We start from the raw sequence: 15,836 nt of genomic DNA, 5'->3' as shown, positions 1-15,836 counted from the left end.
CCTTTTTTTTCTTTTTTTTCTTTTTTTTTATCTTTTTAGGGCCGCACCTGCGGCACATGGAGTTTCCCAGGCTAGGGGTTGAATTGGAGCGGCAGCTGCCAGCCTACACCGCAGCCATGGGAACACAGAATCCGAGCCACATCTATGACCTACAACATAGCTTGTGGCAACGCCAGATTCTTAACCCACCGAGCGAGGCCAGGGATCAAACCTGCATCCTCACGGAGACTATATTGGGTTCTTAACCCGCTAAGCTACACGGCAATCCCCCATCCCCCAGTTTCCTTCAGGGGAAATCTCCAGTTCTCCCTCCCGAAAAACACGCCTGGGGTTGAGCTGCAGTCGGCCAGGCGGCCTGACCCTTCTCGAAGCAAAATGATACCCAGGGGCTTCCCCGGTAACCCGCGTTGGGTTTGAACACCCTCTGTCCTGGGACAGCCCAGGAGGCCCGGAGCCCCACTTGCCTCGTAGGGGTCAGGGTGAGGATCAAAGTGGTTCCCCTACCTCGACTCGTCGGGCTCTGCCGCCAGACCCGCCCCCTGGGGTCATAGGTCCCCGTCTCCACTGAGGTGCTGGCTCTGGGCCCCCAGCCTGGAAGCCACATCGCCCACAAATGTGGATGGGCTTCGGGGCCTGGGAGGGACGGCCGAGCTGGGGCAGCGGGACGGGCAGTGTGGGCCGGGAGCCTGCAAACATCTTTATTGGCAGGAAGGAGGGACCAGCACAGAGGCAGGAAGCCCCCAGGGGCCTCAGGAGGGATCTGCAGGCCGCTTAGAGGGCCAAATCCGGTCGTTGATCCAGTCCACGTAATTGGCCACGCGGGTGTAGACACCGGGCTTGTTGAGGCGCCCGCAGCCGTCCCCCCAGCTGATGATACCGTACAGGTGGGCCACGCCGTTCTTCTCGCAGGCCAGGGGCCCGCCTGAGTCCCCCTGCACAGAGCAGCCGGTCAGAGCCTGGGGCCAGCCCGGGAGACCCACAGCTCAGCGACACCCCGTCCCCACACCCCTCTCCCGACCCCGAAAACGCCTCCAGAGCAGCCAAGCTCTCCTGTGATGTGGACTCTCGAGGTGGACGTCCCGACGGCTTGGGGACAGGTGACATAGGATTAGAGTGAGGGCGCTATCCCACGTCCCCTCGTTGACAGGAGGTCCTCCCGTTCCTGGGCTGCCACGACACCATCTGACCCATCGGGCCCCTTCCTGGAGCCCCGCCGTGGCGCCCTCTCCCCTCCACGGCCAGCACCGGGCTCCTCGGTCCGCATCTCCCCTGTGGACCAGGCGGCCCTGGATGCCAGCACAGGCTACTCCCCACTTGAAACGCCCTCCTCGCCACCTGGCAAACTCCTATTCAGCCCCTCAGGACACGTGCACGTGCCTCCTCCTCCGTGAAGCCTTCCTCGACTTCCCCCAAATAGCTCGTTGCCCCATGTGGGCCAGTGTCCAACACCCACCCCTTGCCACTTCTGAGCTGTGTGACCTGGGAAGAGCGAGCAAACCTCTCTGGGCCTCGGTTTCCCCATCTATGAAATGGGAGGCAAAGCTGCTTCTCCATCTCAGCACTGACTTACATCCCCTGAAGACTCCTTGATACACGGGCAATTAGCATCGGCTAATCGGCCAAGCCCACTCGGGAGAACTCCGGGTGAAAGGGGCTCTGGCCTTTAATGGCACGTGGCCAGCCCTGCCCTTGGGGACAGCTGGGTACGAGCCTGGGTTTGGTGACCAGGCCCCTTCCTGGGAGCTGGGGCCGCACTCCTGCCCCGAGGGTCTCCAGCAGCAGCCGGGCAGCCTCCAGAAGCAGTGAGCACCCACCAGGGGTGGCCGCAGACTGGGAGGTGGCCTTTCTGTCCCGGCGCCTGGCTGGCCCTGCGGGTCCGGTCCCTTTTGGCTCTGAGCTCCCGGGGGGGCTGTCCTGGCTCACCTGGCAGGCGTCGGACCTGCAGTCGAAGTAGCCGGCGCACAGCATGTTGGGGCTGATGTCGGCCCCATACACCTCTGGGCTGCTGCACTTGTGGTCGGCAACCAAGGGCACGAGCGCCTCCCGCAGAGAGCTGGAGTAGCCGCTCACGTCTGCCGTGACACGGGGCTCTCAGGCTGGGCGGGGCCCCGGGGCTGCCCACCACCCTCCCTGGGCAGCACGCCGGGCCCCTGCCCCACCCCCACTCACTCTCATCCTGGTGGCCCCAGCCTGCAATCTGGCACTTGTGCCCAGCAGGGAAGGGACTCCCCGGCTCAGGCAGGCAGATGGGCTGGACAAACTGGGAGCGGACGGCACAGCGTTCCCCTTTCTTCTCCAGCCGGATCAGGACTGGGCGGGAGGGAGGCCAGGTCAGCCTGCCGTGCAGGGGCCCATGACAGGCAGAAGGGGGCCAGTGCATCCCAGGGGTGCCGCCCCGCTGGGCAGAGGGGCTGTGGCCTGGGAGCCCAGGAGGCAACAGGAGGGCCAGCCCAGGGCCCAGCAAGGCTGCCAGCCCGGGCTTCCTCCGGCCAGGCCAAGGCCATATGTCACCCAGGCACTCTTGCTGCCCCCCTCCCCCCCTCCCCCCAGTGTCTGTGGATTCTCCCAGGCCCGCCTGGTGCCCACCCCCAGCCCCTCTTCTGGCTCTGGCCCCCGGGGTACACAGAGCACACAGCCCCGGCCCTGCTGTACCCCAGCCTCACCGAGGTCATGGTCACTGGGGTTGAACACCGAGTACAGGGGGTACGGGATGTACTTCACTATGGCAAACGTCTGCGTCACATCCGTCGTGCGGTTGAAGAAGTGTTGGCCCAGGACCACAGAGACACTTTCCCTGGGGGGGCTGCGAAGTGGGGGCCCTTGAGGTCCGCTCACCCCTTACTCGTGGGGACATCCAGGAGACAGCCCCAGGACCCTCCCCCGACCCCACGCCCTGGAGAGACCTGAGCAGGGGCTGGCGTGTGGCGTGGTGGGTTATGGCCACACCCACCATGCTGGCAGCACCATCTCTAACTTAACCATGTTAGTAACCCCAGCGGGGCCAGGGGTGGGGAGGCTCAGGCCGGTCCAGGCGGGGTCTGTGCTGAATGGCGCCCGAGCTGGTGCAGATTCCAGCCCTGGGTGCCAGTTCTGCTAAAGGAGGAAGCCCTCTCGAAGTCACTGGGGGTCCAGGAGCCCGGGTACTCCCTTCACCCCGCCTCCCCCCGCCCAGTGAATGCCCTGTTCCACCTGCCTCCACCAGCCCTGCGTGGCCCAGGCAGGGGACCAGTGTGCTGGGGTCTGGCCCTCAGGTGATGCCTACCCCCACCCAGCTTGGGCCCTCCGCAGCCCCTCCCTGGGTGTGGAGAGTGGGTGCTGTAGTCTCCACGGTGACCAATGGGGGCTCACTGTCCGACTCCCACGATGCCAAACTCCCAGGCCTTCCCAAGCCCCTGGTCCCAAAGATGCCACTATCCAGCCCATTCCTTTCCCCTGGTACCCCCCAAGCCCCGCCACGCCAGAAGAGCCCCCTCCCGCAAGGCAGAGCCTTGTGCCCCATCGCAGCCGACAGAAGCAGGGGACGGGCTGGCCTTTCCTGCTCTGAGCTCGCTGCCCCCGCCCCCGGGCTGTGGTGGTGGGCCTCGCACCCCTGACTCCTCCCCAGCTCTCCCAGGCCTCCTCCTCCCCACGGAGCTCGCCGCGCGGCGGCTCCCGCGGCTCCCCACGCCCCCTGGCGCTCCGGGATCGGTCGGGGCGGGGCCGGGGCCGGAAGGGGCGGGCCCGGCGAGGGCGGGGCCCACCCACCGCCCTGCTGCGCACGCGCACGGGCACGCACCGCCCAGCGCTCAGCGCTCAGCGCTGGACCGAGATCCCCGGGCTTGTACCCGGACTGGGCGGCCCCCGGGGCAGGGACAGGGACAAGGACAGCATCCTGGGGCAGGAATGGGGCGGGCCTCAGCAGCCTCCATGCCCAGCACCGGGCTGAGCGCTGAATCTCGCTTGAGTCTGAAGGGACCAAAGGATGGAGTTTACACGGGTAGGTGGGGCACGTGGGGCACAGGGGTGATGGTTGGACAGGCAGGTGGGTGGCAGATGGAGAGGGCGATGGGTGTACGGCCCGGCGGGTGAGCGGAGGCGTAGTGGTGGTTGGCGAGAGGTGGATGATTTGAGGGATACGTGGGGACCCTGGACACGGGCCAGAGCCGCTCACCTGTTGGCGAAGCAGTGGGCTGCAGACACCACCCAGCAGGTGTGGACAAGGCTCCCTGCGCAGAAATTGTTCCCGATGTAGATGGCGGCCAGCCAGGGGTGGGAGCCCGGCAGCGAGGATGACCCACCGATGATGCGTGGCCGTAGGAAGGTTCTCTTCTTGTGCCTCTTGCCGCAGTTCTGGCGTCCAGCTGGTCCAGCCGCCGTGGGCTCAGGCAGAGTCAGCAGGACCTCAGGAGGCAGGGGCTGAATTCTGGCAAGGGACTCTGGAAGCAGGTGACCGGGTCGCACCCCCAGGGTTCCTTCTGCCCACCCCAGGCCCAAGGGGTCCTGGCTGCATCCACTGTCCATTGTCCTCAGGCCCCTGGTGGTTCACCCACCTCCCTCCCTACCCTAGGCCACTTGACTGGGTTCAGGGCTCGTGCCCAGCTCTGCCCTTGAGGGCGTGTGACTTTGCCTCAGTTTTCTCATCTACAGGATGGGGAGAACAGAACCTAGTCACAAGGCTTTGTGGGAACCAGGTGTGCCGGGCACACCTGGCAGGTGTTCAGGTCCCTCCCAGCAGCCTGGGCCCGCAGAGCCAGCCCAGGATGGCCGGAGAGCCATGCAGGTCTAGAGATCCCAGGCTTGCCCACCCTGACCCCTCGTGCCAAGCCACTGCATGGCCTTGGACCAGCCCTGCTCTGCGGAGGCTCAGTTTCCCCATTGTCAGATGGGGCAGCGGTCCTCCAGACAGAGGAGGCTGGGCACGGAGGTGGGGTAGGGAAGGCCGGGGAAAACGGCCAGGACCTCTGTGGGATTGGGTCACCTCTGCCCCCACCCTGCTCTCCCACCCCAGCCACCAGCGCACGCACCACAAGCGGCCAGGCGGCAGTACTCCCACGAGAGGGCGCTGTCCTTCACCACGTAGCACCAGGGCCTCTCATCCTTGTCTGGGTTCCTGGGGGGCAGGGAGAAGCAGTGTCAGAGGTGGGGTGGGGGGAATGGGGACCTCTAGCTGGGTGGGGCTCCTGACACCCCCCCCCCAAGCAGCATCTGGCTGTGATCCCTGGGGCAGCCCCCCTGGGCAGAGGGGTGTGGGCCCTGGGCCAGGCCCACCCGTCATAGTGCTAACCGGCAGTAGGCGTGGGGGCCCAGGCCGAGCAGGGCCGCGGCGCCCACGGAGTCCACGTGCAGCTCCTGGTAGAGGAGGTCGGAGTTCCAGGCCAGGCAGCTGAGGCCTGAGGCCGCTGTGCTGGCCACGCCTCGGTACTCGGTCCCGCTCCCCACGAAGCAGCTCTGGGCAGGCACTGTGGGCAGCGCAGTATGCAGTGAGCCTGGGCCGGGCTGCAGTGGGGAGGCCCCCGTGCTGCTCTGGGGGCTGAGCAACTCACCGATGTTGCAGAGCCGCCCGGCGTGGCCCGGGGGACAGGCGCACACCGTGGTCCCGGTGGCAACGATCAGGTGGCAGGTGCCCCCGTTGAGGCAGGGGCTGCTCAGACAAGCTGGGGGAGGGCTCGGAAGCTAGGCCTCGGCCTCGAGGGTGGAGTCAGGGCCCAGCTCCCACCCCGATGCCCACATCTGGGTGGTCCCGAATGCGTCCCTTCCCCCATGAAAGGCTCGGTGATGTCGCCCGCCTCGCCTGCCCGGCGTACCTGTGTGACGGGTCCCCTGGCACCGCACCTGGCCCCCCGCACACTCGCACTGTTCCACTCGGCCCTCGTGCACACGTGCCCAGCGATCGCCCGCCTCCAGGTACTCGTAGCGGCTCTCATCAAAGCACTTCTCTGGGGGTGGCACAGTGAGGCCCTGCTCCCCATGTGGGGCAGGCGCCCTCCCGCCCTGCCGCCCCGCCACCCCGCTCACCCGAGCCGCAGTCCTTGCCAGCGAAGTCCACGGGGCAGGTGCAGTGGTATGACTCAGGGTCCTGGGTGCTGGAGCACGAGCCCCCATTGAGGCAGGGGCCAGAGGCACAGGGATCCAGGGCAGCTGGGGACCCGCGGAAGGGAGGCGCATGTCTGAGAGCCCGGCCAGTGTTCCTGTTCCCGCTCTGGGCCGCGCCTCCTGGCTTGCTGAGGGCCCACTGCCTAAAGCTGCGCCTTCTGGGCTCCTGTCACCTCCCCACCCTGCTCAGCCCTGCCAGGTGGGCATCCGGCACCCCGAAAGCCTGAGCCCCACAGGGCAGCACAGCCCCCCACGCCCTGGAGAGCCCCTGGGCTCCACGTCCTGGGCTGTTCCCAGGAGGCTGCAGGGCCCGGCCTAACCACCAGGGGGCACCTTGGCCCCGGCAATGGCCCAGGCCGTCATGCGGGCCCCCAGGAGGCAGGCCCTGCCTGGGCTGGGGGGTGTCATCCACTCCCCCAGGCCTACAGTGGAATCGACCTCGAAGGCCCCTCCCGCACCCCTGGCAGGACTCCCACCCCAGGTCTGCCCTGACACCCCCGAGGTCCCCCCCACCTCTGCCCAGCCCCCCTCTGATCTGTGTTCAGACCCCAGACCCCTGGGCACCCACCTGGGCCCTCCCAGGGAGTGGAGGCCTGCACGCAGTAGCCCCAAGCCCGGTCCCGGTCATAGTTGTGAGTCGTGGCACACCTGGGGTGACGTGTGCGGTGACGTGGGGGTCCCGGCCGGACACCTGCCCATCCCGACCGGGACCCGTGCAGGGTGCCCCTCTGACCGCGCCAGGGCTCCCTGTTTGCCATCCATTCGCTCGCTACACCTGCTGTGTGCCAGGCCCAGGCTGGGGGAGGGAGGGCAGCGCAGGGAAGGGTCACCAGGGTGGACACTGGGGGTGGGGATGGGGACCCACCACTTCCTGTGGGCGCTGCCCTCCGAAGTGCAGGAGTGGATCATGCGGCCGCCGTAACGGAAGGGGAACCTGCAGGGCTGCCCGGCCTCGGTGAGCACTGAGGGGGAGGCGCAGGGTCAGGGCTTCCGCGCGGGGCGCCTCCCGCCCCCCGTCCCAGATCCCACTCCCCAGGGCCACCCATGTTCCTCCTAGACCCTCCTATCCAGGCGCAGCCTGCCACCTCTTCCAGGAAGCCCTCCGGACCTACCTGTGCCTCCAGCGCTGCTGTTGGAGGGGGCTGCCCTGGGCAGGGGGGTAAGCCCCCCACCATGGGGTCCCTCTGCCTTTGGAGCCCTCGTGGCTGGGGGCCTGAGGGTCGCCGAGGTTACCGGGATCAGGGGAGTCCCAGGAGTCACTGTGGCCTTTTGCGCTGGGGCTTCCGTTTGGTTCTAGGAAGAGCCGGGATGGAGTCAGTGTGGGATGGGCCCCGTCGCCCGCGGGCCCTGCCTCAGTTTCCATGGCACGGGCCTCAGGTCTTCGAGTACGGACCCGGGCACCCAAGGCCTCCAGCGGCCCTGTCCCCTCTCCCTCCCACTGAGCCCCAGGAGTTGGGCTGAGCTGGCTGGGGATCTGCCCGGCCACACCACCGGCCTTCCTGCTCGAATCCTGGGGACTGACCAGAGCAGCCGTGAGGCCTTCGGAGGCCCCCTCCTCCACCTCAAACACGTGGACCCAACAGAGGCCCAGAGGGAGGGGAACAGGACCCCCCGCCCCTGGATGGGGGCCCAGGGAGTTGGATCCCAGGCCCCCGTCCCCCGGGCCAGCCCAGCACGCCCCCTTCACCCCCAAAGGCCAGCTTTCACCCACTGCACACCCCTGCCTGGCCTTAGCCCCAGGACCCAGAGTGGCCGCGGGAGCCCAAGGTCACAGGCAGGAAGGCCCGCGCTCACCCTGCCAGCCTGGGGCTGAGCCCCGCGAGGCACCAGCAGCAGCAGCAGCAGCAGCAGTGACAGCCTGGGTGGGGGGCAGGGGCTGGGGACCCAGGCCCAGCGCCCCATGGCGCCTCCTGACCTGGTGTGAGGAGCACCGGGAGGCGGGAGCAGAGCGGCCAGGGCAGGTGGGGTCAAGGCCGCCTGGAAATGATTAACTCTGGCTGCCTCCCCTGCCAGGCCCGCTTGTGCGCCATATCTGCTGCCCAGCTCACCCTGCCTGACCAGCTGTCCCCCCGGCCTCAGCCTTGCTGGTCTCGGACCTGACGATGTCCTCAAATCTCAGCTGAGAGGCCTCCTCCAGGAAGTCTTCCAGGATGCCATGGCAAGAAGGGGCCTGGACTCCCGGCCCCAGCTTCTGGTCCTCGCCGGGCCACAGGGCTGCCTGCTGTCCGTTTGTGAGCTAAACATAACCAGAGCGGCCACAGGTGCTGAGCCCCTTTTGAAGGCCTGGGCCTGAGTGTGGACAGTGGCCTGAAGGCCAGCAAAAGGCCAGGCACAGAGAGGAGGGACAATGCAAACAACGCCCGGGGGACAGGGACCTCTGCCACCCTTCCCTGCAGCGCTTCCACCCGTCCCCTCCCAGGGTGAGCCCAGGATGGAGAGGTGGGCGCTCCAGAGCCCTGTCTGCTGCTCGGCCCCGAGCGGGGGCGCTGCCCACTCTCTTGGGGCCGCCTGGGCACCCACACAGGAAGCCTTGAGCCTGGGCTTGCCCCTCCACGCCTGGACCAGCTGTGCCATCCCTGGCCTGGCCTTGCCTGCCCCCACTCCATCCCGAGCCCTGGCCGGGCACCCAGAGGCCAGCCGGGGCTGCAGAGACCTGGCTTGGGGTCCCGTCCAGGTCTGGGTGTGTCTGCCTCCCCCACTGTGACTAGGGACGGCCCTGAAGTCACGACGGGCTAGGAACAGAGCTGCTGCGGGAACCTCTTTGGCAGTTTCTTTATTATTTATTTGTTTAGTCTTTTTAGGGCCACAGCTGCAGCATGTGGAGGGTCCCAGGCTAGGGGTCAAATCGGAACGGCAGCTGCCGGTCTACACAGGATCCTTAACCCACTGAGCGAGGCCAGGGATTGAACCTGCGTCCTCATGGATACTGGTCGGGTTCATTACCACAGAGGCACGATGGGAACTCCCTCTTCTGCAGTTTCTGAGCGGCCACAGAGGCGAGGGTGCCTGGGTCCCCACAAGTCAGCTCAGCTGCCCGCGCAGGTGGGGCGAAGGGCTGGCCTGGGGATTGGCCTGGCCCTGCGGCTGCCTCGCTGTGTGCCCCCAAGTCACACTCCCTCTGCGCCCTGGTTTTCCCATCTGCGCAGAGGCGGGGAGGGAGAGCAGAAGGCGAGTGGCCCCCAGCTTGGCATGCAGTGGGTGCCGAGCCCCCTTCCATTTGGACACTTCCCCGGGGCCCTGCTCAGAACACAGCTCCCTGGAAGCTTCCAGAACAACCCCCGCAGCCCTGGGCATTCTCAGGCCTAGGGCCTCTCTGACAAACATGCATGGCAAGACCGCCCGCATCTCAGGGGAGGGGGTGCAGGGCCCTCGGCACGCAGCTGCCCGGCGTTGGGGCTCCTGGGCCCATGGCGCCAGCACTGTCTGCTTCGGCCCAGCAGCACACAGCGGCCCTGCCCCGTGGCCTGGCCTGTCACCTGTCCCCTCCCAACTGGCTCAAGCCTTGGGGCCTAGGCACAGGCTGGCGCTCTTTCCCAGGCCTTGGCAGGTGGTCGGGCCTCCCCTGAGTCGGCCTGGCACACCACCCCTCCAAATGAGGCTAAGGGTAGGCCGCCTGAAGGGTCCCTGGGCCAAGCCCTGCCCCCGGCAGCACCCCAGGTTCACCTCAAGAGGGGACCCTGCACTGGCCTGTGGGAGACGCTGTGAGGTGGACACGGCCAGGAGCCCTGATGTGGCAGGACCACGTGCCCACGGCCCACAGGCGAGCCCTTGAGCTCCGTGAGGCCCGTCTTATTTCTTGGGCAACTTTTAGCCTCAACACCTACGGCCGTTTCTCCGTGTCCCCAGCACGTCCCCGATACGTGCGCTCGCACGCACGGGGCCACACGCAGGGTCTGTGCCCGGGGCGCAGCATGAGGCAGACGCTTGGAGGTCCTCAGAGACGCTTTATTGTGGGAAGGCTGGAGGCCAAGGGGCAGGGGCCGAAGGGCCTGTGAGCCAACCCTGGCGCGTGTCCGAGGCCGGGCCCCTCTGCCCTCTTCGGTCCCTGCAGATGGGCTCGGCTGCCCCCACGAGCTCTTCGTTCTCCACGTGTCCAGGCAGCTCAGACACACGGGCAGGAGGGGCGGCCGGCGGGGACACGTCTGCGGGCAGCCTCAGACGAAGGTCGCGTGGTGTGGGCTGGCCTGGGGCCTGGTGGGCCCGCCTGGCGGGGAGCTCAGGCCAGGGTGGTCTGACGTTGGGGCCCCGCTGGCCCGTGGCCTCCGGGGGCCTGCTCGCACCCCTAGGGCGCTGCTGCCCGGCCGATGCGCGGAGCCCGCGGCCTGGTCCACATCCACGGTCGTGTTGACCGGGGGGCCTCGGGCCCCCCCTCCTGTCACGGGGAGAAGAGAGGCTGTCACCTGTCTGTCCACCTGGCTCTGGAGACCCCACCCCACCCCCTTGCAGACATTGGCAAGGGGTCCCTAAAACACCCACGTGCATCCATCCAGGGGGCAGGCGACCTCTGACCTTGGGACCCTGGCCTGATGCAGGCGCGCCAGCAGGGTGGGCTGGCAGCAGGGCTGTCTGCAGGGTGCCCACCTCGAGCCTCTGGTTAAGCAAGCCAGCAGCGCATGCCCGGCAGGCAGGGAGCCCTCTGCGGACACCCGGGCAGCGTGTACAGGGGAGTGGGTGGGGGGCCAGGCCCTGTGCCGTGGGACCAGGGTGGCCCCTCCCCTGTCAGGGACACCCTGCCCTGTCCCCTGCCCCCATCCAGGGCAGCGGGGACATCTCTTCCGCTGGGGTGCTGCCCGTACCCGGGGCCCACCGCCAGGGTGTCTGGTGACACGGAGCTGCCGGCAGGGCTGAGCGGGGAGCCTGCGAGCCGGCAGGCGGGTTTGCATTGCAGGGATGGGGACGTGGGTGCCCTGGGGCTTCAGAGCCGGCGGGGCACTGGGAAGGTGGGGAGAGGGTCCCAGGGCCCCTCCAGGGGAGGCCGTCCCTCGGGGTGGGCGGGGGCGGCGGAGAGCAGGGCAGAGAATGTCCCTCTGCCCACGCCCCCACGGCCTGGCCACCCCGCCCTGGCTCAGGGCTGGGCCCCTCCGGCTGTCCCTCCGCCGGGCCGCCGGGGACGCGGTAAGTGGGGTGAGCCCCGCGGCCCCCGCCGGGCGAGGGGGGACCCAGCGCCCCGGCCTCAGAGCAGGGCCCCCGGGCTCCACACACAGACCTCGCTGCCCCGCTCCTCTGAGGGCACAGCTCCGCCCCACTTCCAGCGCCCCCAGCACGGCCACGCAGTTGGCCTCATGCCTGTGGGGGTCTCGTGCCCACGTCTTCAGCCTCCAAACTTGAGTCCTTCCCAGCCGTCCCTCCACGCTCTCCTACCCCCTCAGCAACACCTCACCTCCTCCAGCTGGGGTCTGCCCCTTCCAGGCTGTCCAGTGGTCAGCCAGGCCTCTGGTGCCAAGTTCCCCCTCCCCCCCGGGAGCTCCCAGGCTGCCGGAAACTGCCTTGGAAGCTTCTAGAGCCTGGCGTGAGCAGCCACACCTCCCCCCAACGACCCCCAGGAGCTGGTCGCTCCCTGTCAAGCCTGGCTGGTCGCACTGGGGCCCCTGGAAGGCAGTGGTAAGGTCCCAGGAGCCAGTGCGGGGAGGGCACAAAGCCCCCGGCAGGGGCCCTCAGCCTCAGCTCCCTCCATGGGCTCCCCTCCGCCCCGGGCAGGGCCTCAGACAGGACTCGGGCCTGGTCAGGCAGGTGCGGGTGGGCGCCCAGTGTGTCTGAGGGGTGGTTCCAGCGAGCCTGGAGCCGAGGCCCGTCAGGTGCCCTTGGGTCCTGCGTACGGGCTGGAGGAGGAGCCCAGCCCCAGGGCACGGGTCCTGCTGCCCTCACTGCCCCTCGGGCCTCGGGGGGGAGGTCAGGGGCCCCCAGAACCCCAGGGCCAGCCCGAGCCTGTGGGGGGAGGCCTGGCCTCCATGCTCATCTAACCTAACGCAGGCACAGCAGAGCCTTCCGCAGGCCCCACAGCACGTGAGCGTCGGGGCCTCACGTGGGGCCGCTTGGCTGTGTGTCCTTGGGCAGGTCCAGGAGTGGCGGAGTAGTGGGGGCTTCAGGGAGAAAGCACCTCTCTTGAGTTCCCAGGGTCCACATGAAACAGCCGTGACTAGAAGCTTCCCCCAGACCACCCGCCCTTTCGCCAGGATGCAGCCCACCCCTGCTTGTCCCCGGGTCCCAGGGCCGGAGATGGCGGGGTTGGGGGGGCTGGTCTTCACTTGGATTTCGGGCCGTGGAGAGAGGCAGGCGTTTGCCCCTCAATCATCTGTCCCCATTTGGGGCATCTGCCTGGAACATTAAGAGGCCTGTGTCCCCACGGAGGTTGAAGGACACGACCTTCTCCCGTCCGGCCCCGTTTGGACCCACGGGAAGACAGGGGGCTGCAGGCTGGGCCTCGGCCACGGCCCCCCTGACGCCAGGGCAGCCTGTGGGCTCGAGACGGGGTGGGGCGCCTGGTCCTGGGGACAGGAAGTTTGTCCACAGGCCACGGATGGGCGCGTCACAGGGAGGACGGCTGCGTCCAGGCCCTTCCTGCCTGCCCGCCCGGACTTGCTCTCCTGAGGAAGTGGCAGCCCCTGGGCCGTGACTCAGTGTTGAGGCCCAGCCCTGAGCAGCGGGCGGCATCGCAGCCTCATGCCAGGGCCTTGCCACCCCCGCCTCCTGAGGCTCCCCTTGGCCCTTCGGGCAGAACGATGGCATGGGGACCCGGCAGGACCCAAGGGACGTGGCTGCCGAACGGCACGCGAGGTTGGCTCCCTCACGAGCACCTGCGACCTCAAGAACCCCCACCAGTGGCCAGGGCTGCTGTGGCCCTGAAGGCTCCATGTCGGGAGGAGGTGGAGGCTGAGTCAGGACCCTCCCCGTGGGGACAGTGCGGGGTCGGGGTGCAGCATGGGCGGAGCCAGGGCAGGGGGTGTGGCCTGGCCCCTTGACCACCTCCAGCTCCCCTGGACATCCATGCCATCTGGGCCCTCCCAAGGCCTCCTCCGGCCAGGGGCACCCCATCCCTCTCTGCCCACTTCCACAGAGGGTGACGCGTCCCCAAGGGAAAGAAGGGGACAGCCTGACCAAAGCCCTGGTTCCCACACATCACACACGGACGCTCCTCCCCTCGGGCCCCGGCCGGGACCAGGGCTGTCTGTGGGGGGAGGGGTGCTGAATCAGAGCGCCTCCTTCAGCAGATCTGCACAGACCCCGGCTGGGTGCCAGGATCCCAGCGCATGGCTGGGGTGGACAGCGACCAGGCAGTGGCGGGGCCACGCCAAGTGCAGGCATGTGGGTGAGTAGACCGTGGGGAGGGGAGGCAGAGGCTCCAGCAGTGCCAGCTCCAGGCGGGCTGTACAGGGAGTGGGGAAGGTCACGCTGCCAGCCACTGGTGCCCATGGCGCCCACGAGACCCAGAGGCCAGGTGGAGCAGACCACTGCGGGCACTCGGGGAGACCAGGGAGCGGGGCACAGGGAGGAGGGACGTGCAGAGAGAGGGCTGTGTGGCCCTGTGGGCAGCCGTGCTCCTGTGCCAACCTGAGGCCCATTGGCCTGAGCTGCCAGGAAGATGGAATTGTTACAACCCAAGCAGGGGGCCGGGAAGGGGGCTGAGCCAGGGCAGGAGCCCCTGGGCATCTAGCAGGAGATGCCTGCTCAGGTGCGTTCCAGCCAGGGCATGGCCAGGGTGCTGCTGGGAAGGGGGTTCTAGAGAGGGCCCTGGCAAAAGGCTGCCCCCCCACTCAGGGATGCCCCAGCCCCATGTCCCCAAGAAAGCCAGGCAGCCACCCCTCCACATGGTGGTTTATGCCGGGGGACTAGGCTGTCTGTCCTGGAAGGCAGATGTGCCCAGGAGGGGTGTCCCCCGCCCGCACAGACAGAAGGGCCAGGCTGCTGCTGGAGAAAGGGGGCATCTGAGAGGATAAGTGCCAATTTGGCTGGGAGGTGGGAGGGGTGGATGCAGGGACAAGAGGCGTGGCCCTGGGCGGGAGAGCTGCACTGCCGTCCTGAGAGGCTGGGACGCCCTGGGGGCAGGCAGCGGATGCCCCAGTGGCTGCTGTGCTGTACGCAGCTGGAGCAAGGCAGGGCTTCCCCCACTGTCCGCAGCCCAGGGCCGCTGCCTCGCCTGGGACTGAGCAGGTGTGACACACCGCAGCTGGGGCCAGGGGTCCAGGCTGGGGGAGGAGGGAGGGTGGCCGACCACTGAGCAACCAGGTACAGCCTCCTGCAGCTCACGGCCACACCAAGGGCGTGTGGCTCCGTCCCTGCCAAGGTGAAGGCCGTGGCCCTGATGTGGGCATGCGGCCTCCGGTTAGCGTTTCAGCTCTGTTCCCATGGAAACCAAATTTGGAGACTCCAGCGACCCTGACCCCCACCTGGTGGCCTGCGTGCAAGCAGGAGAGCCACAGGTATCTGCTAGGAAGTGGGCTGTGGGCTCCCGGCCACTCTGGTGCCTGGACCTGCCTTTGGGGACCCTGCAGGCTGTGCAGGGGGGCAGCAGCTCCCCCCCTTGGGGGGCGGGTGTGTGGTCCTGCTGGCAGCCATGCTCCTGTGCCATCCTGAGGCCCAGGCAGCCGCAGAGCCAGCTAAGGAGGGGCAGGGAGGGGCTCGGCCAGGACCCTGACTCAGGCCCCCAGGGGCAACACAGCAGTGAGGGGGGACTCCGAACTCTGCCCAAGGCTGGGCAGGGGGTGGAGGGCCTAGGGAAGGACTCCCAGATGCTAGCGTCAAATCCTGCACCCTGGGGCGCTCGGCCCCAGAGCCCAGGCAAGGACCCACCCGGCCCAACAGCACCGGGGGTGGGGAGCCCTCAAGACGGCCCCTTGGACACCCTCCGGCACAACTCCCATCAACCTGCCTCTCTCACTAGGAAGGTGTGTGGCCAACTCCCGCGCCCGCGCCACGCCCCCTACGTGGACACAGGCGTCCACTCTCCCCGGCGGGCGAACCCCGTAGCCAGCACCCCCTCTGCAGGTCCGTGGACGCCAACCTCAGGATCTGACGCTCGTTCCATGGGACCCAAGGACCCACCCTGCCCAGCGGGTCCTCCCCAGGCCAGGCACCACCACCGCTCAGGAGTTTGTCAGAGCAAATTGGCAGCAGGCAGCTGGAATTAGAACCCAGTGCCCCGCAGGCCACGGTGCAGCCCAGGCCTGGGCCAGGCGTCCCTCTGGAGCCCGCACCTCGGCCACGCAGGGTGTTGCTGGGCCTCTTTGTGGGGACTGAGAGCCGGCAGGGGGAACAGCACGGCTCTAAGGGTGGCCTCCCCCATGTGGGGGCACACTGCTGGCAGCACCGCCCCCTCCGGCTGCAGGGCCCTGGCTGGGGAGCCCAAGGGCCCGGCCGCATCGCATACCCCGTCTCCCGCCGAGGCCGCCAGGCTAGGGAACAGCTCAGAGCAGCTCTGGGAGAGCCCTGCCCGCTGCACCGCGAGAACAGTCTGGCGCTGGCCCCAGGGGTGACGGGGTAACCTTCACCGTGCTGGGCCCCCATCGGGCAGCTTTGCCGTGGTGTGGCTCCCACGTCACAAGGGGAAAGAGCGAGGAGCCGTCTAGCGAGTGGGGCCCCGCGGGCTGAGCGGGTGCGGAGGCCAATCCCAGGCCCTCGGGGCTCCGCACCCTGCACCTTGCTGGCCTGTGGCCAAGCCCCTTCCTGTTCTCATGCTCGGGACAGTGAGGAGCCAAGCGGCCACGTCCTCACCTCCCTGGGGGGCTGGGGGCTGGCGGTGGCCCTGGAACCCGCCTGGCCACTGGTCA

The 15,836-nt window shown here is 68.1% G+C and overlaps 2 protein-coding genes and 1 long non-coding RNA gene across 10 annotated transcripts in view; 1 reads left to right on the top strand and 2 right to left on the bottom strand.

Moving 5' to 3' along the window:
• Positions 1-684: 684 nt before the first annotated feature.
• On the bottom strand, positions 685-8,011 carry HGFAC (HGF activator). 2 transcript variants are annotated; one of them, XM_005666509.3, is made up of 15 exons: positions 7,867-8,011; positions 7,185-7,365; positions 6,938-7,034; positions 6,641-6,720; positions 5,995-6,117; positions 5,784-5,915; positions 5,523-5,633; positions 5,264-5,438; positions 5,004-5,089; positions 4,278-4,415; positions 4,151-4,205; positions 2,664-2,803; positions 2,170-2,310; positions 1,924-2,072; positions 685-932 (listed from the first exon to the last, which is right to left on the bottom strand). In XM_005666509.3, the coding sequence occupies exons 1-15, from the start codon at positions 7,972-7,974 to the stop codon at positions 750-752; spliced, it is 1,899 nt and encodes a 632-aa protein (XP_005666566.1). In that variant the 5' UTR covers positions 7,975-8,011; the 3' UTR covers positions 685-749. The 2 variants fall into 2 exon arrangements, with proteins under 2 accessions (XP_005666566.1, XP_003482383.1); XM_003482335.4 differs by having other exon boundaries at positions 4,151-4,415.
• Positions 8,012-10,003: 1,992 nt separating this feature from the next.
• Positions 10,004-15,836, bottom strand: part of RGS12 (regulator of G protein signaling 12) — a 111,784-nt gene continuing 105,951 nt past the window's right edge. For all 7 annotated transcript variants that reach the window (XR_014812057.1, XR_014812056.1, XM_084971350.1 and 4 more), the window contains one exon: positions 10,004-10,444. Coding sequence is in view for 5 of the 7 variants with exons in the window: in XM_084971350.1 (XP_084827476.1) it covers positions 10,227-10,444 (218 nt within the window). In the remaining 2 variants the exon portion in view is untranslated. The remainder of the gene's footprint in view (positions 10,445-15,836) is intronic.
• LOC146400281 (uncharacterized) lies at positions 13,276-15,083 on the top strand. Its single transcript, XR_014812058.1, has 3 exons — positions 13,276-13,378; positions 14,397-14,489; positions 14,951-15,083. It is a non-coding gene; the product is annotated as an uncharacterized LOC146400281 (long non-coding RNA).

Source organism: Sus scrofa, chromosome 8, assembly GCF_054392235.1.
Source record: "Sus scrofa isolate SSC_HxYL_T2T_F1_AM1 chromosome 8, Sscrofa_HxYL_maternal_Yorkshire_Landrace_v2.0, whole genome shotgun sequence".
NCBI classification, from domain to species: domain Eukaryota; kingdom Metazoa; phylum Chordata; class Mammalia; order Artiodactyla; family Suidae; genus Sus; species Sus scrofa.
The sequence above is the reverse complement of the archived record's forward strand: the minus strand, read 5'-3'. Positions and strand labels throughout refer to the sequence as shown.

Bases quoted from the DNA above. Each gene is read 5' to 3' on its own strand.
- HGFAC (XM_003482335.4), bottom strand. From the start codon at position 7,974: ATGGGGCGCTGGGCCTGGGTCCCCAGCCCCTGCCCCCCACCCAGGCTG. The intron at 5,916-5,994 runs GTGAGCGGGGTG...TGCCACCCCCAG, and splicing joins TGGCAAGGACTGCGGCTCGG to AGAAGTGCTTTGATGAGAGC. The intron at 2,311-2,663 runs GTGAGGCTGGGG...CCTCCCGCCCAG, and splicing joins CCCCAGTGACCATGACCTCG to TCCTGATCCGGCTGGAGAAG.